Source organism: Scyliorhinus torazame, chromosome 19 (assembly GCF_047496885.1).
Source record: "Scyliorhinus torazame isolate Kashiwa2021f chromosome 19, sScyTor2.1, whole genome shotgun sequence".
NCBI lineage: Eukaryota > Metazoa > Chordata > Chondrichthyes > Carcharhiniformes > Scyliorhinidae > Scyliorhinus > Scyliorhinus torazame.
The window spans coordinates 72,043,442-72,070,389 of NC_092725.1; the positions used below are offsets into that span (position 1 = coordinate 72,043,442).

The 26,948-nt window shown below is 46.5% G+C and overlaps 1 protein-coding gene across 4 annotated transcripts in view; it reads right to left on the bottom strand.

The window, feature by feature from the left end:
• Nucleotides 1-26,948, bottom strand: part of LOC140396214 (protein shisa-like-1) — a 296,701-nt gene that overhangs the window by 48,748 nt on the left and 221,005 nt on the right. For 3 of the 4 annotated variants that reach the window (XM_072484530.1, XM_072484527.1, XM_072484529.1), the window contains exons 2-3: nt 3,960-4,136; nt 1,485-1,698 (exon numbers count right to left, since the gene is read on the bottom strand). In XM_072484530.1, coding sequence (XP_072340631.1) covers nt 1,485-1,698; nt 3,960-4,026 — 281 coding nt within the window. In that variant the 5' untranslated portion in view covers nt 4,027-4,136. Of the gene's footprint in view, nt 1-1,484; nt 1,699-3,959; nt 4,137-22,297; nt 22,518-26,948 lie in introns of all 4 variants that reach the window. The other variant, XM_072484528.1, reaches the window with a different exon arrangement.

A 26,948-nucleotide genomic window follows, 5' to 3' on the forward strand; every position in this document is an offset into this window, starting at 1 on the left:
GTGCTGACAGATTCTCAGTTACCAACAGCCAGTGAGCAAATTCACCGTCAGGACTCGTAGCATCACTTGTCTGATTTTGTTTTAAAATTTAGATCTAATCTAAACACAAACCTAAATCCAATCCGAAATCCTGAAGAGTAACTTTCATTTGTTTGGTACAATATTCTCATTCAAACTACGTTATGGATCGAATAAACAAAACAGTGAACAATAACTTAGATTCAATGCTGGATATTATCAGTGTAATGCCTTTCAGGAGCTGGGGTTGCAGCATAAATGAATATGTTTTGGTTGTTAAACTTTGGAAAATTTTATTTTAAGAAATTAGTTAAATTGGAAATAAATTGAAAAAAATCTTGATATCATGACAAATGTTCTCCTTGTTCAGTCCACTTGGGTGTGTAAAGGAGGTTAATGCAATTATTTTTATGTGCACTCACCAACTCAGTCAAGTGGAATTATTTCCTAATTTGTCAAATGTGGGTCCAATGTTGGGTGGCTCGGTAGCACACTGGTTAGCACTGTTGCTTCGCTTCTAATAATAATCGCTTATTGTCACAAGTAGGCTTCAATTAAGTTACTGTGAAAAGCCCCTCGTCGCCACATTCCGGCGCTGGTTTGGGGAGGCTGGTACAGGAATTGAACCCGCGCTGCTGGTCTTGTTCTGCATTACAAGCCAGCTATTCAGCCCACTGTGCTAAACCAGCCCCTATATCTTTGGTCTGCGTGGGTTTCCTCCCACAATCTTAAGATGCGCGGGTTCAGTGGATTGGTCACACTAAATTGCCCTGTAGTGTATAAAGGTTGGGCAGCATTGCTGGGCTGCGGGGATGGGGTAGAGGTATGGGCTTGGGTGGGATGCTTTTTCAGGGGCCGGTGTAGACTCGATGGGCTGAATTGCCCCCTTCTGTACTGTAAATTCTATGAATTTATGAATCTATGAAACGTTCTCTCCTAAACACTGCAGCTTATACTGGGATGTGGTTCCACAATCACTGGCAGCAGTTATCCAACTACTTATTCGTTGTCTGTGAGATTAGACAGTGAGAGCAGGTGGACTATTCAAGAGTGGGGCTTTTACCACCACTGTGCTGATCTGTCAGCTGGGGATGGGAAAGCTGTCTAATTTACTGCTGACCTTCCCTGGCACAATGTACCCTCCCTGTCTCCAAAGTGCAATCAACACAGACGAGGGACCGAATCTCCTGAATGTTTTTTTAAAGGTGAAACAAAACTGAAACCCAAGTTTATATTGCGTTTGGGGGAGGAGTGTTGATAAGACTTCACTTTTCAATAATGTCCTTCACTCCTTTCCAAACCCTATTTAAACGGTGCTTTGTGATTGTCCTGTCGGATTTCCCACAACCTACTTTTTCATATTCCACCTCCTGCATGTAAAAAACATAGAATTCTTATCACTAATAATTCAAGCATTATATTAATCAAGTATGAAACTGGCTGGACTCAGGAACCTCAGTACTTACTTGTGCATGTATCCCTCTGTTTGCCCCGTCACATTCATCTGCATGACTGCCTGAAATTCTGTCTCATTACAGCAGTACTTAAAGGTCGAGCTGTTATGGTGACAACACAACATGTAGCTTTTGCTGTCCGATAGGCGTGGACAGTGGAAACCAAAGTGGTATCGTCCTTTGACATCGGCGTAAGGCTCACAAACACGGAAATGTGCTGAAGTTACTGTTTAAAGAAAGCAAAAGACTCGATAGAATTAGGTGCAGGCTAAGGTGATGCCAAATTCTTTTCAGAGTTTGTGGTTATTATTCGAACAATTGATCAACTTGCAGCTGTCCTTCCATGACAGTTTCCTATGAAACTATTTGTTTCCCAATTACTGGAGCAATCTAATGAATTTCTTATTATATGCAGCCTCTGAGGAAATAATGTGAAAGCTAGTTTATTAGCATCTTGCTATCTATCATTTGAGAATCTTAAAAAACGAACATGAGTACAGTGTATTTTTAAACATGGCCTTTAAAATAATGCTTTCTCTAAGATATCTTTGTGGGAAATTGGTCAAGGAATCCTTTGGCATGAAACCTTCCTTTGCATCAAAATGACAGGGTCTACTTGTCCACACCTACTCACCCACTAACCTACATATTTATCCCTTCACTTTCTGTCATCTCCAGCATCCATAACATAATCAGACCACCTCCATGTTCCAGAGACTGTGTCCTTAATGATATGCTTCTTTCTTCCATCAATCACCTCAACCACCAGCTGTCCTTCCCTGCCATTTTCCACGGGAACTAATAGTTGCAACACCTGTTCGTTCCTGCACAATTGTCTCGGGTCCCAAGTTCCTCCTCAAGGTACTACAGTGATTTAAACATATTTCCTCAGATCAAATGTACTTGCTTTTTCATGGTGTTGGCTCCATGAAAACTAAATAATTTGAGCAATATTCTTTACTGTTATTTGATGAGATGATCCATTGTTGAAATAAAAGGCATGCAGGAGGCGATTTTCATCAGCGTTTTCAGGTGTTAGCAATCCTCCAAGGTGTCTAAGATGGGGTCCTGAACTTGAAAGGCCAATTTAGCCTATGTTTAGACACAATCTTATTTAAGGAGTTGCAACCTGCAGAAGAATGGCCTCCTGTAGGCTCGTTTAAGGCTTGACTTCTATTTAAAATGCTTGCTAGCACTCATTAAAGAAACCCAACGGCATGTTGGGCAAGGAAGAGGTCTCCTTTCCCTCTCTGCTTGCATATGGCATCCGTTCTCCTCTGCACCTCCTCCATCTGGGCCTCGTGTCCTTGGTGACAGACACTTCCTCACTGTGGTGCAATGGACTGTCCTCCACCTCTCCTCGAATGCAGGCATTAGCTTGTGTTGCACCCTAGGGGACGCAGTGGTATTGTTACTGGACTAGTATTCCAGAGACCCAGGGTGATTCTCTGGGTACCCGGGTTTGAATCTCAGCATGGAAGCTGGTGAAATTTGAATTTTAAAAAAATGTGGAATTAAAAGGTCTATTGATGGCCATGAAACCATTGATGATTGTCGTTACGCCCCGTCACATCTGGTCCTTAAGGGAAGGAAATCTGCCATCCTTACGTGGTCTTGCCTACATGTGACTCCAGATCCACAGTATTATGGTTGACTTTTAAATGTCCTCAGGGCTGGGTAATAAATGTTGGCCAGCCAGCAATGCCCACAACTCATGAATGAATTTTTAAAGACCCAGGGAATTATAATAATAATTGCATATTGTAACAAGTAGGCTTCAATGAAGTTACTGTGAAAAGCCCCAAGTCGCCACATTCCGGCGCCTGTTCGCGGAGGCCGGTACGGGAATGGAACCTTCACTGCTGCCTTGTTCTGCATTACAAGCCATCTGTTTAGCCCACTGTGCTAAACCAGCCCCTAATTATCCACTTTGTGGTGTAAGGCTTTCTAAGCTGAGGCACCTTTCCACTATCTTTAACATTAACCTGGTAATGCCTACTTTTATAAAGTCTTACACCACCAAACTAAAGTCCAACAGGTTTGATTTGAATCACTAACTTTCTGAGCGCAGTTCCTTCCTCAGGTGAATTCACCTGATGAAGGAGCAGTGCTCCGAAAGCTAGTGATTCGAAACAAACCTGTTGGACTTTAGCCTGGAGTTGTAAGACTTCTTACTGTGACCATCCCAGTCCAATGCCGGCATCTCCACATTATTTTTATAAATACATCCTAAAAATGCTACAGTTCTCAAACAAAGTTAATATTTAAATATTATTGTCCCTCCACTCCTTTTATTCCCAATCATTAAAAACATTGATTAACCCTTCCTTAGGTGGTTGTGGAAATTCTAACATTCTGTGCATATTATAATATATACATGTTGAAGATCTCTCCCCTCTGCCCCACCTTCACCTGTCCTTCCATTAAAGACTCATATCCTTACACATAAAATCACCACATGTTCATGAATCGCATTAAGCTTCCTACCTGCTGTTGTTAGCAACAGAAAGACGACTGTTGCCACGGTGATGGACTGTGGGCAAAAGCTGATCATTTTTCAATTTGCTTTCATGTGACTGTGGCTAGAGAGTTATCTCCTTAACAGAATCTGTCAACATGGCCAACTATTACTCTTGTTGCTGTTCAGAGCATCGTCAAGGGACACTACAAAGAGAGAACTTTCATTGTAAGATCCATCGATAATACCATATTTGCACATTTAAACCGAAAACAAGAGTATTTTCCTCAAGAAATAAAAGCAGAAAATACTAGAAACTCTCAGCAGGTCAGGCAGGAGTTGCAGGGGGAGGAACGGCCACCTTGAGCCTTTGATTCTTTTAACTCAATGGTATTAGTGCTACATGCTTGGACCGGCTGTTTCGCACATCGTAAATTGGGAAATAGCTGAATTGGGAAAAGCCAATCTATTTAGTTATTTCAAATTATTATTAAAAATTGTTTGGGGATCTATTCCCAATCAGTCCCATACAAATTTTTTTCAGTGAATAGTGAATTGCATGCGGATCCATGGAGTACCGCACTCTTAATGTAGAACCTTCCCACTCTTGAGAATGGCTCAGATCAGGAGCTGAGGTCACTAAGTGTCGCAGTGTATCAAAAGTCCAATCTTGCTGTTAGCCGTGGCTCACTGATAGCACTTTTGCCCCTTCATCAGAAGGCGTGGGTTTAGAACTTGAACATAAAACTTAGGCTGATGCTTCACTGCAATATTGAGGGAGGGCAGCATTGTTGGAGGTGCAGTCTTTCAATCTGCTGTTCTCCCTCTCAAATGGACATACAAATTCCAGAGCACTAATTGGAAGAAGAGCAGGGAAATCTTGACCAATATTTATCCTTCGGCCAACTTCACTAAAACAAATAATCTGGTCGTAATCTCTGTTATGTGGTGCCCAGCTGTGTGCAAAATTACTGTTGCATTTCTTTCATCACAACAGTGACCAGACTTCAAAATTTATTAACTGTCCGTAAAGTGCTTTACTATGTCCTGAGATTAGAAAAGCTTTATATAAATGAAAGTCTGCGATACATAAACTTCTTTACTGTGTAAACACTTGCACACAAAAAAAAAACATGCTGTTGAACATACTGTCATCAACTTAGATGATGTCCTTTTTGGGTATGAGGATAAAATTGTTGCTGTTGCTGCACTGTAATTAAGAGTTTTAGTTTCAGACCCTGCAACAGTTTTTATCCAGTGACGACTAAGTTGTTCCTGATGAATAAACACCATTTCCTTCTATCGAAAAAATACACCTAGAAATTCACTGGGCAGAATTTAATGTTCTTCCCCAAGGTGAATTTGGAGGCATGATGGGGGCATTTAATTGGAATGGGAGACGGGGAACTTGTAGCCTCCCCACCTCTGCCTTGATTAGGTCCAGGAAGAGAAGGTTTGTGTCGTGTTGGATGTTCCGATACACAAACGAACCAACACGGTTGTTGATGGTACAACTTTTATTGTTCTGTACAATAATAACTATTAACTTCTGGCTGTGGTTCGTACTTCACCAGCTAACCTGTGGACCCAGCCCTGGCACTATCTTAGTGAGGCACTCAGCACATGGTGTATGTCTGAGTGGCACGCTGTGAGCTCTGTGCTCTGAGCTATCTCCTGGTAGAATGAGCAGGAACTGTGGTGTTCCCTGTTTTATAGTGCGTGTGCTCTCACTGGTGATTGGCTGTGATGTTGTGTATGTGTTGGTTGGTCCATCTACCTGTCCATCAGTGTGTGTGTGTGATTGCACCATGATATGTTAATATGGATATCATGACATCCCCCCTTTTCACAAAGATATGTGCCTACATGGTAATAAATATTGGTGTGTACTGAGTGCATCTGAGTATGTGTGTGCAATATTTACAACATGTACATGAGGCTAAACTATATACATAGGAAGGTGTCAGGTGCAACAGAGCAACGAGGTTGTACCACAAACAAAACAAATGCAATCATCAAATATTGAAAGAGAACTCCTGGAACGGCAAGAAAGAAACACGTTAACATCATTGCACAACAAGTCAGTGAGTCCAACGTGCAAACAGGCTCATAAATTCAGTCTATTAGGTGGGCGACGAATTCGGGTTGACCGCTAGGGTGGCACACCATTCATCGCCCGGATTAATGCTGTGCACTGGCATCGGCTGGTGGGTCCTACTTGGGGACATCCGGTTCCTGTCTATTACCGCAACGCGGAAGGGTTCCCGGTTGTCGGTATCACCGGTCTGCACGTCGTCAGGGTAGGACTCGGTGTATGGGGGCTGAATGGCCCGCACGTCCCTGCGAGGCTGGCGGAATTGCGGAGAGTTGGCAGGTTGAGCTGCTCGACAGCAGGCAGCGTGGTGGCCCATCCTGCCACAGCGGAGGCATTGTGGCGTTTTGGCGGGACATTGCCGCTTTAAGTGTGCGGATCCACAGTTGCCGCACGTTGTGACGTCATGGCGTTCGTTGTGCCACTGCGCATGTGCAGTGCGATCCTGCGTAGAGCGTGCCTGCGCATCACGTCCCTCTGCGTCGACGTCCTCTCTTTTGGTGCGTACAAGCGCGGGAGGCCGCGGAGAGCGCGTGAAATGGCCGCCCTCGGCCGGGCCGCGGGCCGGGAGGAGCTCGATCGACTGGACCGGCTCGGCCTCGTAGGCCGATTCGGCCGCCTGGAATTGGGAGTACCGTCTAGTCGCGTTTACGTGGAGGTGGTGGTGGCTAGGGTGAGGCACTTTATTTTGAGGAGCTGCTGGCGTAGGGTGTCCGAGGTGACCCCAAAAACTATCTGATCCCGAATCATGGAGTCGGAGGTGGCCTCATAGCCGCAGGACTGCGCGAGGATATGGAGGTGTGTCAAATAAGATTGAAAAGGCTCATCCTTACCCTGCAGGTGCTGCTGGGAGAGGTACCTCTCGAAGCTCTCATTAACTTCCACGCTGAAGTGTTCCTCAAATTTTAGAAGGACCGTCTTGTACTTCGTCTTGTCCTCGCCTTCTGCGAATGCCAGGGAGTTGTAGATGTGGATGGCGTGTTGCCCCGCCGTGGAGAGGAGGAGGGCGATCTTCCTGGTGTCCGATGGATTCTCCCTGTCTGTGGCTTCTAGGAAGAGCTGGAAGCGCTGTTTAAACAGCTTTCAGTTGACGCCGAGATTTCCAGTGATTTGGAGCGGCTACGGCGGGCTGATGGTGTCCATGGCGCAGGGTGGCGGATCTCTGAAGAGGTGCAGGTAGGTCTCACAGTCGCTGGGGAGTTTCCAGTCCTGGTATCATGTCCTGTTGGGTGTTCCGATACACAAACGAACCAACACGGTTGTAGATGGTACAACTCTGTTTTATTATTCTGTACAATAACAACTGTTAACTTCTGGCTGTGGTTCGTACTTGACCAGCTAACCTGTGGACCCAGCCCTGGCACTATCTTAGTGAGGCACTCAGCACATGGTGTATGTCTGAGTGGCACGCTGTGAGCTCTGTGCTCTGAGCTATCTCCTGGTAGAATGAGCGGGAACTGTGGTGTTCCCTGTTTTATAGTGCGTGTGCTCTCACTGGTGATTGGCTGTGATGTTGTGTATGTGTTGGTTGTTCCATCTACCTGTTCATCAGTGTGTGTGTGATTGCACCATGATATGTTAATATGGATATCATGACAGTTCGTGGATGACTTTCCCAACCCCCCACCAATTGAGGTCTATTATCAGGCAATTAAAACTGAGTTAAGGACCTCATCTGACTGCTGCTGATATTCAACCAGCAACAGGTTGGGTAGTCACCACATGGGAAGCCAGAAAGCAAAACCCTGTCGCCTTTGCTTGCTGGTTCCCCGGGCAGGTGGAGTGGTGGAGGAGGAGGAGGAGGGAGGTAGGGCCTTGTTGTCAAGTGCTCAATGCCTGGTAATGATACCCAGCATTGGGAGGGTGCAGGGCCCTCTGAGAGTCACTGCACCACCACCCCCTTTTTGTCTTATTTTTTCCCCTTTTTTTCCAACTCCGCTGATCTCCTAACCAGCAACTCCCCGCTGTGAACCCTAGCCCACCCTCACTAATTCTGGGTCTCTGGTGGGTGCATTACGGCAGCTACCACCTCTCTCCACGGCAATGAGGAGTTGCTGGCCTCTGTTGGCGAGCAGCATTTGAGAGGGTGTGGAATTTCTACCATTGGTGGCCTTGAGGCCTAACTGCTTGAGGAAAATACTCTTGTTAGGCCTTCCCCAAAGGAAGCAACACAAGATTCCTCACTGACTCTCCAGCCGGGATTCAGTTCTGCTCATTATTAGCTAATTTGGCACATCACCAGACTGAGAAAAGTTTTCCACAATCTCTGAGATTTTTAGTTTGTGGATAAATTGAGTTCTGCCACTCCTTACAGCAACCTAACCAGGGAGCAGGCATTTGTTAACAACACTAATAATTCCCACTGGTGTTGCTATGCTCCTCTATGTGTAGACCCTTAACAACAACAGTATTGCAGTCAGCCAATCAGGCAAAAGAAGGGAACCAACTTAGGCTATTTTAATCTTCTAGGACTGGGCAGGCGCTCAGTTGAAGGATAAGGTGACTCAGCTAATAATTGACTGTACGATCAACGTCATGGACTAATAGATTCATTATAAATGAAGCTCTACTGTAAAAGTATTATATCTAGCCCTCTTTCTGAGGGAGGAGTCTGACACCAATCTTTGTTTGCCTAGATTGGGGGGACGGTGTTGGGATGGGGTGGTGTTGGGGGGGGGGGGTGCAGTAACCTATATATATAATGTTCTAGTATCCTCTGGTGCCATCAATATTGTATTCACCACACTGCTTTCAGTGAAACTGTGCTCTCTGCACCTGCATCTCAGTGAGAAAGAAACAAATTATATATTTTTTAAAATGTAGACTATAATTAGTGTAGGGTCTCTACAAAAGAAAGTAGCTGGCAGTTAGGTTTACGCCTTCAGTTCTGGCGTACGGCAGACATTCATAAATTGATCAAGATTTTCTTCTTGTGGTTTTGCCGTCAATGGAGCAATTTGAATTCCAGTTGCAGAAGTGCCTGCCAACACATGTATCACACTCCTGGTACGCAGACACAATGACAAGTCACTCACGTGGGAGTATGGGAGCCATTCATGGAAGTGAGACAATGACAGTAGTGTGCAGTCATTGGTTTGGTAAAATGGTCAATTTATTTCATATCTATTCTTATGAGTACATCCTGCAATCTTCCTTGCATCCAGGCAGTATGGGAGCAGAATAGGTATTCACAATTTTAGCCAAATATGACGAGTTATCAACCTCAGCCATTTCCCTATCAGCAGACTCCGAGGGTAGGCTAAATGCTTTCCAATTGGAAGAGATTAGAATCATAGAAATGACCATTCACCTAATGTGGTTATTGTATTTACATTCCTTCCAAGCTACGAATTCTCTGAGTTAGCCTACTTTTTATTATTGAACATTTAAGGTTCAATGTTGATAAAAGTCAGAGAGAAACCAAGATAAATCAATAATTAATTGTTCATTGACTTAAATGATCATTCCCATTCACTTGTGTGGCTTGGATGTTACTTGCCACTTATCAGCCCAAAGCTGAATGTTGTCTGATCCTGCTTCAGTATCTAAGGAGTTGGAATGGTACTGAACACTATCATCATCAGTAAACATCCCTGTTTTTTGATCTTATAATGGAGGGAAGATCATTGCTGAAGCAGTTGAAGACGATTGAGTCTGGGACATTACCCTACCGTCTATTGAGATGATTGACCCCCAATCATCACAACCATCTTCCATTGTGGTAGGAACGACTACAAGTAGTGGAGAGTTTCCCCCACTTCCCCCTGATACCCATTACTATCAATTGTACTTGGGCTCCTTGGTGCCAACCCTTGCCTCGATCTCAATTGTGCAATCACTCTCACTTCACCTCTTGAATTCAGATTCAGCTCTTTTGTCCAAGTTTGGACCAAGGATCTAATGAGGTTGGGAACCATGCAGCCTTGGCAGAATCCAAACTGACATTAGTAAGAATATTATTGCTGAGGAAATGTCACTTGATAACACTTGTGCAGAGAGCACAGTTCCACTGAAAGCAGTGTGGCGAATACAATATTGATGGCACCTTCCATCACTTTGCTGAGGATTGAGAGTAGCCACTTGGGGCGATAATTGGGTGGATTGAGTTTATCCTGCCTGTTTTGGACAGGGCATGTACGGGCAATTTTCCACATTGTCAGGTAGATGACAATATAGTAGCCGTACTGGAACAGTTTGCCTCGGGGGTACGGCTAGTTCTGGAGCACATGTCATCAATGCTACAGCTGCTTGTTGCCAGGGCCCACAGCCATTGCTGTTTCTAGTGCCGTCAGCTATTTCCTGATATCACATGGAGTAAATATTAGCATCTGTAACTCTGAAGACCTCAGGAGGTCATGAAGATAGATTATCCACTCGCATCTCGGGTTGAAACTAATTGTAAATATTTCAGACTTGTCTTTTGTACTGGTGTGCTGGGCTCTCCCATAATTGAGGATGGGGATGTTTTTGGAGCCTCCTCCTCATGTTAATTGTTTAATTATCTACTGCCATTCAAGACTGGGCGTGGCAGGACTGCAGAGCTTAGACCTGATCCTTTCTTTTGTTGGATCGCTTCACTCTATTTATCATGGACGGTTTCTGCTGTCTAACATGCAGGTACTCCTGTGTTGTATCTTCACCAACTTGACATCTCGTTTAGGTATCCCTTTGCTGTTCCTGCCACGCTCTTCTGCACTAGTCTAGAGGTGAGAGTGGTTACTTGTCAATCAGCAAGCTTTTTCATGATGATATGCTGTTTTTTTACTGAGTGCAGGGTAAAGGTCAGTTCCTTAACAAACAAGTTCTTGTTTCCCATTGTATTTCATCCTGGTTTTCTTGCACTTCAGGTTCAGTTCATGCGAATGTCAAGTTGGGTAAATTCAAAAGAGGGTCCCAAAGCCCAAATTAATCTGGTTTAGAATTATTGACAGGAAATTCTTTTTCGCAGATGTTGTATGAGAAAAAAGATGAGCATTTGGTTCCAAAGGGAATTGAACTCTGACTTCGTTGACAGGAAATTAGCCTGAAAATTGCAGGGTGGAGATTGGCTGAAGCACTGAAAGCTTTATGAGATTCTCAACAGCATGGTTATGGGTCAATCTTATTTATAATGTAATGATGTTATCAAGCCCACAAAACCTTCCACTAAATTAATCTCTGTGGATTCTATTGTTTATTTCCAAAGATGTCCAAAGATGTGCAGGTATAATAATCTTTATTGTCACAAGTAGGCTTACATTAACACTGCAATGAAGTTACTGTGAAAAGCCCCTAGTCGCCGCATTCCGGCGCCTGTTTGGGTACTCGGTGGGAAAATTCAGAATGTCTAATTCACTTAACAAGCACATTTTTCGGGACTTGTGGGAGGAAACCGGAGCACCTGGAGGAAACCCACGCAGACACGGGGAGAACGTTCAGGCTCCACAGAGACAGTGACCCAAGGAAACAAGGGTTTGATTTTTTTTCTCTATACTTCTATTTCAGGAATATCACTTTGTGCCCGGCATCCGGAAGTACATCACAATTCAATTTCCGACTCAGCTGCAAAATTTGTCAAGATCTTATTGAAAATCCGCGTAGCGCTTAATTGGTGTAATAGTTAACACCACCTCGTCGGTTGAGTACTGTAATGGGCTATTAATAGTCGGTTATTCCTAAAGGCAATGATTATGCGGAGAAGTACTTTCAACAAACTATATGTTCTGCATGTATTTGAAGAGGAAAGGTGTTGTATTAATCACCCAGGGGTAACACGGACTGCAACTGGATGCAGTTGTACTTGAAAGTAGACTCCAAACTTTGCTGTTGGTTCAATACGCTTTATTGAACTTGTTGAGCAGTACACACAGTTCGCTGTAGGTTTGACACTCTATTAATCTAAGCATGCTTACTATAACTATCTAGACCAGACTAGCTCTGAGCCACGTGTAGAAGGTGCTAACTGATATATATACCCTGTCACTCCAGTTGTCACCAGTGGAAAGAGGCAGAGTGTTGATGCCTTGTGTGTTTTATAGTGGGAGACCACCTTCTAGTGTTCTGCCTGGTGATTGGTTGTGTTCTGTCCTGTGTGTTGATTGGCTGTACTGGGTGTCTGTCACTGCCTATCTGTATCTCATTATGTGCATGAGTGCATATCATGACATCTCCCCTTTTTAAAAAAAAATGTTGGTTGCTTGGAGCATATGCGACTGTATTTACATGTAGAACTATTTACATTAAATGGCGAGTGGATGAAAGCGAGTGGATGAATATATACATAAGAGGTGTCTAGCGTGCAGATACAGAACAAAATTTACAAGATAAATGTCTATAAGTCCAATCTTTGGGGCTGGCGTCGGATCCTTGTCGACCACATGAGAGGTGGAGGTGGGGACGACGGCGCCTTGACAGGCGGGATTGCTGCCAGATTGGTGGCCTTGTGGTGCGAGGTGTCCGGAGGAGGCACGACAACATATGGAAAAGTAGGATCTGCTGGTGGGCAGGCAAATTTGCGCAGCGCCGTTCTGTTGCGCATGACAATGGAGCCATCAGCTATATGAACTACAAACGATCTGTGAGCAGCCTGTCGAACAACAACAGCTGGAGCTGACCAGCCTCCATCAGGTAGCTTGATCCGAACAGCCTCTTCCGGAGGTAGCACAGGCAAATCGGTAGCATGAGCATCGTACATCAGCTTTTGCCGGTTATGAGTTGCTGCACCTTTTGCAGCACTGGGAGGTGATCCAGGTCTGGTAAGTGTATGGCTGGAACAGTCGTCCGCAGGTCTCTATTCATGAGGGGTTGAGCCGGAGGAATACCGGTGGACAGAGGGGTTGCCCTGTACGCCAACAGCGCAAGGTTGAAGTCAGAAGCAGAGTCCGCAGCCTTGCAGAGCAGTTGATTCACTATATGGACCCCTTTCTCAACCTTCCCGTTGGAATGCAGGTAGTGTGGGCTTGAGGTGATGTGATTGAATTGGTACGACTTGGCAAAATTGGACCACTCTTGGCTGTGGAAGCAGGGACCATTGTCACTCATGACAGTGATTGGAATGCCATGCCTGGCAAATGTCTCCTTGCAGGCCTTGATGACTGTCCTTGATGTGAGGTCTGACAGCTTCACAACTTCCGGGTAATTTGAGAAGTAATCTATGATGAGCACATAGTCACGCCTATTGGCGTGAAAAAGATCGATTCCCACCTTGGACCACGGAGAGGTCACGATCTCGTGTTTGCTGGAGTGTTTCTTTTGTTTGAGCAGGCTGGAAACGCTGGCAGGTCACACAATTGAGGACCATGTTGGATATGTCCTGGCTGATTCCAGGCCAATAGACAGCCTGCCGGGCCCTGCGCCTTCACTTTTCGACACCTAGGTGTCCCTCATGGATTTGTTTGAGCACTAAGCTCTGCAGACTGTGAGGAATAACGATACGATCTAGCTTGAGGAGGATCCCCTCGACAACTGTCAGGTCGTCCTTCACCTAAAGAACTGAGGGCATTGCCCTTTTTGCCAGCCATTTGCAAGGTGGTGCATTGCACACTGCAGAAGAGGGTCTGTGGCAGTCTTTTCACGAATGCTGATCACTCTTTCATCTGAGGCCGGGAGGTTGCTGGCACACAGCTGCACCTCTGCCTCTATCTGGCGGATGAAGTCAACCTGTTCACAGGGCGAGGTGATGGAGCAGGACAGGGCATCCGCAATTATCAGTTCCTTGCCTGGTGTGTATACTAACTCAAAAATCGTACCTTTGGAGTCGAAGGAGAATGCGCTGAAGCCTGGGCATCACGTCATTCAAGTCCTTATGAATGATATGGACCAAGGGTCTGTGGTTAGTCTCCACTGTGAATGTAGGTAGACCGTAGACGTAGTCATGGAACTTTACAATGCCGGTTAGGAGGCCCAGGCACTCTTTTTCTATTTGGGCGTAGCTCTGTTCAGTAGAGTCATGGCCCTTGATGCATAAGCAACTGGAGCCCAGGATGAGGAGTCATCCCTTTGGAGGAGCATCACCCCAATACCGTCTTGGCTTGCATCCGTGGAGATTTTTGTTTCCCTGTCCGGGTCAAAAAATGCTAGTAACGGAGCAGTGGTGAGCTTTGCTTTGAGCTCGAGCCACTCTGCTTGATGTGTGGGTAGCCACTGGAATGCAGTGGACTTCTTCACCAGATGCCTGAGAGCCGTGGTGTGTGAGGCCAAGTTGGGAATGAATTTTCCCAAGAAGTTCACCATTCCGAGGAAGCATTGTACCTCTTTCTTGGCTTCCGGAGTCTTCATGGCGTTAATGGCCTTGACCTTGTCCGAATCTGGTCGCACACCCTGCTGGGATATCTGGTCGCCCAAGAACTTGATGGTTGACATGCCAAAGGAGCACTTGGCCTTGTTTAGCTTGAGGCCGTTTTAATGGACACGTCGAAAGACTTGTTTGTGACGAGATATGTGTTCCTCGGGAGTCGTGGACCATATGATTACATCATCTACGAAGACACGTACACCCTCAATGCCCTCCATCATCTGCTCCATGATCCTGTGGAAGATTGCAGAGGCTGAGACAATGCCGAACGGCATACGGTTATAACAGTACCTGCCAAATGGTGTGTTGAACGTGCAGAGCTTCCTGCTGGACTCGTCCAGTTGTATCTGCCAGAAACCACGTGATGCACCTAGCGTCGTGAAGAATTTGGCGTGTGCCATCTCACTGGTCAGTTCCTCCCGCTTCGGGATCGGGTAGTGTTCCCGCACTATGTTCTGGTTAAGATCTTTGGGATCTATTCATATCCTCAACTCTCCTGAGGGCTTCTTCACAGAGACTATTGAGCTGACCCAGTCAGTTGGTTCCATCACTTTGGAGATGATGCCCTGGTCTTGGAGCTCCTGTAGCTGTGCCTTTAAATGTTCCTTCAGAGGAGCCGGTACCCGGCGTGGTGCATGGATTACAGGCGTGGCATTAGGCCTGAGTAGGATCTTGTAGCAGTATGGCAGAGTGCCCATTTCATCAAACATATCCGGATATTGAGCAAGGATGTCATCAATGTCAGCCTGAAGATCTACATTGGAAGAAGACATTGCATGGACTCGCTGTACGAGGTTGAGTAGCTTGCATGCATGGGCACCGAGCAGGGATGCATTTACAGGCTTGACGATTTTGAATCGCACTGTGACATTGATGGTCCTGTTGGAGATGAATAGATGACAAGATCCTAGTGCAGTTATGGCATTGCCATTATAATCGAGGAGCTGGCAGGCTGGCGGAAGAATTTTGGGTTGCTTTTTAATGCGGTCAAAATCAGCTTGAGAGATGAGATTGGCAGAAGCATCAGTGTCCAGCTTGAACTGGATGCTGCATTGATTAACTTGTATGACAGCATGCCATTCGTCCGCGGAATCCACATTGAGGATAGATAGACGTCTTGCTGAATTTGAAGAGGCATACTCACATGTAGTGATGATGCCCACATGATAGGGGGACTCCGGGCATTCGTCCTCTGGATCCGTAGTGCTACCAGGATCAGAATCCAGTAAATCTTGCTGTACACATCGAACGCGCTTGCGTTGGAATTGGGATCGCTGGCCCTTGACTAGTGGTGCAGACCTGCACAAGGCTGTATAATGTCCAGGCTTCCCGCAATTTAACCATCGCCTGCCTTTTGCAGGGCATTGCCGCTTTAATTGGGCGGTGCCGCAGTTCGGGCACGTCATGACGTTGACGTCGTTACGCTCCGTGCGTTGTCGCACATGTGCAGTGAGGTCGGCGATGTTCACACCTGCGCAGTTTGGTTTTCGGCCGCTTCGTTCTCCCGTTTGTGTTGCGCATGCGTGGGGCCCCGGGAAAAGCGGGCGAAATGGCCGCCTTCATCGATACTGAGGCGCTGCATCCGGGCGATGGCCTGTACACTCTCTGCCGCGTGGGAGGCAAGTTTATCATATTCTGCTGATTTGAAACGGGAGTACCGATTTCTCGCAAGCTCATGCGCTCTACACGTCTCGATTGCGACTGGCAGGGTCATGTGCTTAATTTTGAGGAGTTGCTCCTGCAGGGAATCGGAGTGCACCCCAAACACGATCTGATCCCTGATCATGGAATCATCGGTTGCACCATAATTGCAGGACTGCGCTAATATACGGAGATGAGTTAAAAAGGATTGGAATGGTTCATCCTTACCCTGAAGGCGTTGCTGGAAGATATAGTGCTCAAAGGTCTCATTTGTTTCAACTTCACAGTGACTGTCGAACTTCTCCAAACGATGTTGAATTTGGTCTTGTCCTGGCCATTGGTAAAATTAAGCAAGTTGAAAACCTGGATGGCTTGGTCCCCCGCAGTTGATAGGAGCAGCACGATTTTTCTGGCATCGGCCGCATCCCCGAGGTCAGAGGCCTCAATGTAGAGAAGGAACCTTTGCTTGAAGACCTGCCAGTTGGCGCCGAGATTGCCGAAGATCCGTAGCTGCGGAGGGGCCTGGATCTTCTCCATGCCGCTGGAAGGCACTTGCTGGTTGTCACAGAATCACTCAAGGTAATTCACTTAGAGATAGTAGACTACTGGTACCATGTCGTGTTAATCACCCAGGGGTAACGTGGACTGCAACTGGATGCAGTTGTACTTGAAAGTAGACTCCAAACTTTGGTGTTGGTTCAATACGCTTTATTGAACTTGTTAAGCAGTGCACACAGTTCGCTGTGGGTTTGACACTCTACTAATCTAAGCGTGCTTACTATAACTAACTAGACCAGACTAGCTCTGAGCCACTTGTAGAAGGTGCTAACTGATATATACACCCTGACTGTCACTCCAGTTGTCACCAGTGGAAAGTGACAGAGTGTTGATGCTTCGTGTGTTTTATAGTGGGAGACCACCTTCTAGTGTTCTGTCTGGTGATTGGTTGTGTTCTGTCCTGTGTGTTGATTGGCTGTACTGGTGTCTGTCACTGTCTTTCTGTATCTCATTATGTGCATGAGGGCATATCATGACAAAAGGAACCTACCTTCCTCTCACATACAGGGGGCGGGATTCTCCAATAATGGGGCTATGTCCCCACTCCAGCGTCAAAACGTGGGCATTTCACTCTGGACTTTCCTGAAGAAAGTCCAGAGTGATTCTCCTACCTGAAGGGCGCTAGCAGGGACCCGGAGTACTTCACGCAGCTCTGCCTGCCGATATGGGGCCCTGCGCATCCGGTCGGGGGTCCGCGCATGCGCATGGAGGCGGTATTCGGCGGCTGCCCCGCGCGACATGGCGGACTCGTACCGTGGAGTGGCCCTGAAAATATAGGCCCCCCCGAGATCGCGGGCGCCCACGGATCGTTGGCCCCCGATTGCTAGCCTGGCCGACCCTGAGGTCCCTCTCAGGTGAAGGATCCCTCCGCCTCGCCTCCCACTAGAGCGGCCGCGGACTGACGCTGCAGCCGCCTCCAGCCGTTCCCGACAGGCAAAACGTGGTTGGAACCACGTCGTCGGGAACTCGGCCAGCTGTCATTGGAGAATAGCCGCAGGGGCCTCTGTCAATGGCCCCTACCCACGCCGCGTAGACTGCCGAATCGCGGGAGCGGCGTCACGCTGGTTTTCGGCGTCAATGCCCATTCTCCACCCCCGCGCAGATCGCACATTCGGCGCGGAGGCTCGGAGAATTCCGTCCAGGATATGTTTCCGCTGACCTCAGCCCTTTCTCATGTCCCAAGATATCAACCTTTTTGTGTGTCACGGAAAATGAATATCTGTGGATCCTGTGTAACCCACTCAGTGGTTATCTGCTGCAGGTTATCTTCATTGACTCGGAATCCTGGAAATGACCCAATCAGTACTGTCCACTGATCTTCTCCAGATTCTTAACTTGCTTTTTTTCATAGAAACAAACGATTAGACCCATCACTCTTGACATTACAGTTAGGAACTAGCGCAGATCTAACCAGAAGTGTGATGTGTGACTCTTGTGCAGGGATGATGTGGAGCTGCCGGCGTTGGACTGGGGTGGGCACAGTAAGATGTCTTACAACACCAGGTTAAAGTCTAACAGGTTTGCTTCAAACACTAGCTTTCGGAGCACAGCTCCTTCCTCTTGTGCAGGGAGATGCTGGAATAATGTACAACATCTTGACAGCCTGACAGGCACTGCGCATTTACAAATTACTCTGATATGGCTCCAACCAAAGTTACGTTCCTGGCTATCTGGACTTCTTTCTGATGACGCACTTGTGAGTTCTATCATCTGGATTTTTTTCTAGTGACCCTAAGTTCTACAAAGCTCTATCCTTTCTCCCACACTACCCTTTTTTCCATATTGATGACCTCTTTCACTCGTAAATAACGCTGCTGTTTTGATGGTGATCCCACTCTAAGCTGATAAACTACCTTCAGATCACTTCGCTTCAGTATTTGAAATCTCCTACCCTATTACAATACAACGGTTGGATCGCTAACATCTGTATTTGCTGCAGACTTTTCAAATGGATAGAGACCGGTCTTCCAGCTTTAAATTATTTAATGACCTATGAAGGGAATTTCTTTGGAACTGTTCTTACAATTGCCATCCCTTCACTGGTCATGCAACAGAATCTGAGGGCTGGATTTACTGGAGGTGACATGGGTGTTGTCCACCAACTGGAGAGTCATGGGAGTCTCCGGCTGCAGGGAAGGTCCACAGAATTAGATGCCGCTCAGGCACTTAGCTGGTCAGAAACAGAAAAAATTCAGCAGATCAGGCAACATCTGTGGAGAGAGGAATAGAGTTAACGTTTCACGTCCGTCTGGCCCTGAAGAGTCATATGGACTCGAAACATTAACTCTGTTTTTCTCTTCACAGTCACTGCCAGACCTGCTGGGATTCTCCAGCATTTTCTGTTTTTGTTTCAGATTTCCAGCATCCGTGGTATTTTGCTTTTACTTAACTGGACAACACTGGGTCTTCTCTAGGATCAAGGATCCTGGGGACAGAAGTGCTGATGTTGGGAGGATGCAACCAATCAGAGGCCAGCAGCTCTATTGCATGGCAGCGCCACAAGGGAGGGGGTGGCTGGTACTGGTACTACTGCCACCCGAGGCTTTGGATTGTCACTGGATCCCAGGCGACAGTTGAGTGAGGGGGCTGCACGATGGGAGGGGTTGTCATGGGAGACGGGGTGGAGGGCGTTGGCAGCAAAGCTAGGGAGGTGGCTTTCACTGGGTCGCCCTTCCAGATGCTGGCCCCAGCAGCGGCAATGAGGCGCTCAATGTCCTCAATTTGCCTTCCCACCATTGACTTAATTGGATGGGAGGTGGGAAGATGGTTCAGTCCCCACCCGTCACCCTTCTGCACAAATAAATGCCCCCTGGCACCAAACGCACAGCCGGGGTGGGCGTATAATTCCGCCTCCTGCTCAGGTGTGTAAACGGATTTTTGTGGCACTGCTGAACTGGTAGGGGGAGTTCTGAGGAAATTCCCGATGTCCCTCACAATTTCAACTGACAACTGCTCAATTCTTACCTTTACATTTCAGTCCTTCTTAATTGTCATCTGTCCCTCTCTACCTGACCTCAAATGTAACTCCCACGTAGGTCACTGCCACGTTTTCCGAATTTTATCTCGCCTTGTGTTTACTTTATTGAACCTTGATGCCGACCTGCACTTTGGGCCGTGGTGTTTGTTATAAGCTGCCCGGATCCTATTGGCTGGGGGCAATTGCTTACCCCAAGACTCTTGAGGAATATGAGCTCCCCCAATGGGGGGTGTGGGGCAATCATTAGCTTTGCAGCCAGTGTGGTACCGGCTACACAGGGAACCAGTAGTGAACCACTGGTGCTGTGTACATATTGTTGTGAATAAAGGTACTTTCTGTTTGACTCTACAAACTCGTGCTGTATTCTCCGGGACCCTCACAAAGGTTTTTCACCCACATTCCTCAGTTCAGTAAAGGTGTAATATATTGGAACACTACCAGCCTTGTGGGTGGGCATCATGATGTAAACACTGCTCACACAGGGGTGGGGGCTGGGGGGCAGAGGGAGGAGGGGGTACTTTTGATTTGGACAATAATGTAAATCAGGCACAGTGGGATCAGCCGTCCATTGTACATCTCTCTTACTTTTCCATTAACTTCATTATTGTTTTAAAAAATAATCTTTATTGTCACAAGTAGGCTTACATTAACACTGCAATGAAGTTACTGTGAAAAGCCCCTAGTCGCCACATTCCGGCCCCTGTTCGGGTACAGAGAGAGAGAATTCAGAATGTCCAATCCACCTAACAGCACGTCTTTGGACTGTGGGAGGAAACCGGAGCAGCCGGAGGAAACCCACGCAGACACGGGGAGAACGTGCAGACTCCGAACAGACATAGCCCAAGCCGGGAATCGAACCTGGGACCCTGGCGCTGTGAAGCAACAGTGCTACCCACTATGCTATCGTTCTGCCCCTTGTCCACCTCTGCATAAAGTCAAAGCTCGGGTATCATTTATTAGTCTGACAGTATGTGAGACACTGCTGATGGTATGTTTCGTGAGCATTACCAAGCAGAGCTTACTGTACAGTGTCATTGCATCACTGAATAGCTCTGTGTGGGTAGTGTTATCATTCTGTTGCATGTTAGTATTCTGGATGGTCCCATTGCCATATTGTTGTGCATACATTGTCTCAAACACATGCTGACTTGCGGTACTTTAAACCAGTGTTTTTCAATTTTTTTTTTCGGGGACCCATTTTTACCAATTGGCCAACCTTCGGGACCCAACCCAGCTGACCTTCGCGACCCACGCCGGCCGACCTTCGCGACCCATGCCGACCGACCTTTGCGGCCCTCGCTGGCCGACCTGCGCGACCCACCATTTTCTCTTGTTGCTAACAAAAATGGAGGAAATGGTTTTGGGTCCCTTTGGCTCCAATGGTCCCTTTGGGCCCCCGAATTTGAAAAAAAAAAGGCTGCGACCATATATTAAAAAATGCAGCCGCACTGCGCATACGTGCCTGATCATGGGTGTGCATGCGCGGATGGCTCCGTGACCCTCCTGACACCCGCCCGCGATCCACCCGCGGGTCGCACCCCTGAGTTTGACAATGTCTGCTTTAAACTGTTACTACATCCCTTCATTGCCTTCATGTTCCCCTGCATGAAACAATTTCCCTTACTCAGATTGCAGCTGTGCTACTGCATTTAAATAGAATTAAAGCCAAACAAGATTTCAAGTAATATTGTGATTTTGGCTCATCACTATCGCTCGAAGCAGCTTAGTTAATAACTTGTAATTCTTTCCCTAAAGCTGTGAAAATGTTCTAAATTTAAAGGACTTCATTTAATATTTTTAACAACTCACTTTCAGCCATAAAGAGGTGAAATTCTAAATTCAGTAACTTTCATTTCCTGTCAGCAGTACTTAAAATGACACCTTTTAAAAAATATATATATGTTTAAACAGAACATCTGTTTCATATCTGGAGGCACAAAGCTTTATCCTGACCAGAGTATCAAGTAATTATGTTTGGGCATAGTCTGTATGACTGACACAGTGAAGATAACATCCACCTGCTGCAGCTCTTTGTGTTACAGAATTGCCAAGGGGCCAATCAGTCATAGATTATGAATCAATATTTGAACAAAGATGTAATTTAACAACACCATGGTAGCTTTAAAACCCATCTTTGGTGTTGAGTCAAGCTGTGAAACCTGATTCACCCTCAGTCCTGCCTCTCTTCCATGGTTTATTCCTCTTTGTCATGCTCGTCAAACCACTTGTTCGTTCTGTTGAATTTTAAGTTAAATAATAGTGTCTGTGGAAAGAATTCTACACGAGCACATCCTTTGATTTAAGACAGAAGATGTTTTCCTAACTCGCCGCTGTAAAAGAGCTGCTGCAAAAAACCATTGGTAATGGCCCTGGGTGGAACTGAGCTATACCCTACTGCAAGATCCGTGGTTCAGTCCCCAGTTTGTGCCATGTTAACTGACCTCCCCCTGTGTTACGATCCCTGTTGGCATTATAACTGGATGGGAAGATCCCAAAATGGAACTCTGGCTCACAAGACCATCATTTTTACCTTTCTGTATAAAATGTTAAGGAACGGAGTCACAGGACTGCTAATTAGTTTTTGCATCAAGAAAAAAACATTTATTAAACATGCAAAAAATTTAATATAGTACAATACTCCATTATTCCCCCTTAGATCAACAGATACACGCATATTTTTAGTTAACATGGATTAGAAGTGCATCGTAAGCAGCAAAGGCCTCATTAACACACAAAATCCCTTTTAAGCGTACACGATTACTGTGGTAAGACACACTCATTTCTGAACCCGAGCAAATGTCAGTGGAGTCCTCCTCAAAATACTCACCAGATGATTCTTATACCATGAGCCACCTTGTATCACTGAACTCCGGCTTCCACACAAGTGATTTCAAAATTTGCTTTCAAAAGTCACAATGTTAAATCTTCTTTTAGATTATACTTTCTTCCATTGCTTCCATCAAGGTTTCTCTTTCAGCTTTTACACCTCTCCCTTCATGGTTCCTTTGTCGTAAAGGCTTTTGCACAAACTCCGAGGTCCAGCCACACTTATGTAATAATAATAATAATCTTTATTATTGTCACAAGTAGGCCTCCCCCTGTGTTACACTGCAATGAAGTTACTATGAAAATTCCCTAGTAGCCACACTCCGACGCTTCCACACTTATTTCAAATAATGTCTCCCAAACTGGAGTAATTCCTCAGAAATATTAGCGCTACTGCAGATATACAAAGAACAAAGAAATGTACAGCACAGGAACAGGCCCCTCAGCCCTCCAAGCCCGTGCCGACCATGCTGCCCGACTAAACTACAATCTTCTACACTTCCTGAGTCCGTATCCCTCTATTCCCATCCTATTCATGTATTTGTCAAGATGCCCCTTAAATGTCACTATCCTCCCTGCTTCCACCACCTCCTCCGGTAGTGAGTTCCAGGCACCCACTACCCTCTGTGTAAAAAACTTGCCTCGTACATCTACTCTAAACCTTGCCCCTCTCACCTTAAACATATATTTCTGGCCTCTCATGATCCAATGCCTCTTCAACTCTCTGTGACTTTACTGAATAGTAATTTGTTCTGGTTCCCAGTTTCCACTGTTCCATTAACTCCAGACTTCTTGGAAACTTCTCTTCATTTCTCAAGTTCCTTTAATTAGCTGGACTTAGGTTCATGGTATACTCCATAGTATGGCTTTTTTTCTTGCAAGGCCAACTGCTTCTAGCAGAGCTGTGAGAACTGTTTCTCTCACTACTTCTCTCCAACTGTAATCAAATTAGCTGAACTAAAAAATTCTCTAGTTGCTAAGTAACCACTGCTGGTTTATTTATTCTTCATGCCATAGCCCTCTCTAAGCACAATAGAATCACCCTGATGATTTAAGTTTAACCTTTCCAAGCACAGAAACATTAAACTCAATACACTTAAAACTATTCATTTTATCTAACATTGAACAATAGAAATATAAATCCCTTAAAACAACCTTTACTTTTCTATCACCTTCCCCTTAGAAAAAAACAAATCTTCATAATCCTGTAGATTTTTTTACACTGGTGTTACATCCACTTTACATAAATTTAACATGACAAATATCTAACCACAGAACGTTTTCCATCATCCAAGTACAGTTTTCTGAGTTCACAATTACACATGTCATATTATATAATTACAATGATTTACCCAAAACAAAGGTAATGAGCGGGATTCTACGTTCCGGAGTCGAAGTGCTCCCGCCAGCTCAGAATCGCGACTGGTCTCCACTAGCGCGAGGAGTGGTTCCCAGGTGTGATTGGCAGTCCTTTGTAAATTTATGTACGGTGGAGACCATGCCGGATTCCATCCAAATCCCGATATCGGGCTGCCATTTTGAGCAGGCGGCCCAATATCAGCATCCAGTGGCAGGCCCCCCTCCTCCCCATAATATAAATCTTGATCCCCTGCTGATAAGCAGGACACCCCCAACATCTCTTCAAGGAGGGGCATCCTCCCCCATTACAGGAAAACGAGTCCCCCACACAACACGCAGGCATATAAGCAGGACACCCCCAACATCTCTTCAAGGAGGGGCATCCTCCCCCATTACAGGAAAGCGAGTCCCCCACACAACACGCAGGCATGACCTGACCCCACCCCAGCCCCCCACTTCAGCCCCCTCATCAGGCCCCCCCTTAAGCCACCATCTTTCTCTACCCCCTTCAGTCCCTACCCCTTGGCATTGTCAATGGTGCACTGCCCTGACAAAATGGCACCTACTCCCTGGGTGTGGACCCAGAAGGGGGATCAAGGGGGTCAGTCCATAGGGAGGGGCGTCAACCCCTCACCCACAGCCTGAGCCCACCCAATCCCCAGGACCATTGGGGGACATCCCTCTGAAGCTTGGCAGCATCAGAGGGGCATATTATCAGTGCCCTGACCCTCTTGACCCCTCTAGCACTCCACCACGGCAGGGCTGCACTTGCCCAACCTTGCCCAAAGCCGGCCCAGTGAAGTTCTCGCTTTGGGGTTGGAGTGATTGGGGGGAGGGGAGGGGGGAAATTGGGCTTCCAGCCTTTTAACCGCACGCTTATGCATGCTAAACCTGAATTTGCATCTTCGCTGGCGCGGGGTGGGTACCATACAATGGCTGGCACTAGGCAGCGGAGAATAGCTACGGGTCCGGAATCCAGCACTGAACCAATATTTTGGGCGATGCTCCATTCTCCGCCCAATCAGGATCCTGGTCGCAGCAGCGGGGAATGGAGAATCTTGACCAATAACTTTAACAGCATCATCGGAATTTATACATGATAACATTATCATACTCAAGTTTTGTGTTTCTTTTTCTTTTAATTTTCAGTTATCAACTCAGAAAAGTATGGTTCATTTAAGTCTAGAATGCAATTGTCCTTTTCATCGCTTGTAGGTATGGGGTTCCATTCTCAAGCCCACTTTTCAAATTCACATGTGGTAAATTCGCTTTTCGACTTAACACAGTAAAAATGTCATTTTTGTGCGTTAACATTTATTTTCTTCTCTTGTCAAAATCTCTTTTAGCTGTTTCAAGAATGCTGTTAAGATGCTCCTTATGTTCACTAAAATAGTATCATACTCTTGCTTTGTTTGTTCTTTGAACTTGTTATAATCTTGATGTTTCTCCCTGTCCCATTTCAAATGAATTCCGTTCAATTCAGTTTGAGCCATGTCAATCACTTCCTCACTCTGAAGTTTCATAGTACATTCTAACCCTTCAACTTTATTGCACAATTTCTGAACTGTCTCAGTCCAGTTCTTAGTTGAGTTTGAATGGTCTTTGGCAAACTGTTCATTTGCCTTTCCTCCAATGACTACATCTTATATAGTGTCATCGACAAGCATTTTTAAATCAGTGTCTCTTGTCATTGACTCAGAAAGATCACTTTGCAATTTCAATACTTTGGTTTGATGATGCATAATTTCCAATTTTGCAAGTACTTCAGTTGTTTTCTTATTGTCCTTTACTGTCTTTCCCATATCAGTAATATTACTTGGATCAGTTCTTTGCTCAACTGTATTAGTATTCCTTTTTAAAAATAAATTTAGAGTATCCAATTCATTTTTTCCAATTAAGAGGCAATTTAGTGTGCACATCTTTGGGTTGTGGGGGCGAAACCCACACAAACACGGGGAGAATGTGCAAACTCCACACAGACAGTGACCCAGAGCGGGGATCGAACCTGGGACCTCAGCACCGTGAGGCAGCTGCACTAACCACTGCAGCACCGTGCTGCCCCTGTATTAGTATTCCTGGGCCTTCTGAACTGGTTGTACTATTACTGGGTGGAAAATGTGGAGAAGGTGCAGGGTTGGAGTAGGGAGACGGAGGCTTTGTGGGTGAGGATGGAGGCAGGTTCTTGCAGGGGTTGGCTCTGCTCCCATTTACCCCAGGTTGGTTTTTGGGGAGTCCTGTGGTGGTTGCCACGTTGAAAATATGGAGGCAATTTCAGCAGCACTTTAGGTTAGGGGCGGGATCGAGGTTGATGCCAATCTGAGGGAACCATGGGTTTGAGCCTGGGAGCATGGTTGCGAGATTTCGGGGATGGGAGGAAAGCGGGGTGATGGAGATGAAGGACTTGTTTTTGGAAAGGCGGTTTGCAAGTTTAGGGAAGTTGGGGGTGAAGTTTGGGTTCCCATGTGGGGAGGGTTTTAGTTACATGCAGGTACAGAACTTAGCGAACAAAGTCTTTCCGACCGTAGCACTTTCCTCCTTGTTGCTGGAGGGGATGTTGTCGGTGGTGGGGTTTGAGGGTGAGGTCATCGGCGATCCATGGGAGGATTTTGGAGGAGTCTCTGGAGGGGTTTAAGTTCAAGTGGGAGGAGGAACAGAGGACGGTGCTATAGGAGGGATTGTGGTCTGAGGTGCTGCGGAGGGTGAATGTCTCAACCTCATGTGCGAGGTTGGGGTTGATACAGCTGAAGGTGGTACCCCTGCTGAAGTTGTGGATGAGCCGACTGTTTAAGGGGGTAGAGGATATTTGCGATCAGTGAGGGAGGAACCCAGCTAATCATATTCTGGCCCTGTCCGAAGTTGGAGAAATTTTGGAGGCTATTTTTCAGCACCATGTCAGTGATCTTGCATACGGACCTGGAGCGTAATCCTCTGGGGGCCATATTCAGGCCCTGGACGGGATTCTCCGACCCCCCCGTCGGGTCAGAGAATCGCCGGGGGCTGGCGTGAATCCCGCCCACGGCGGTTGCCAAATTCTCCGGCACCGGAGATTCGGCGGGGGCGGGAATCGCACCGTGCCGGTTGGCGGCCCCCCCCCCCCCGGCGATTCTCCGGCCCGGATGGGCCGAAGTCCCGCTGCTAGAATGCCTGTCCCGCCGGCGTGGATTAAACCACCTCTCTTACCGGCGGGACAAGGCGGCGCGAGCAGGCTCCGGGGTCCTGGGGGGGGCGTGGGGTGATCTGGCCCCGGGGGGTGCCCCCACGGTGGCCTGGCCCGCGCTCAGGGCCCACCAATC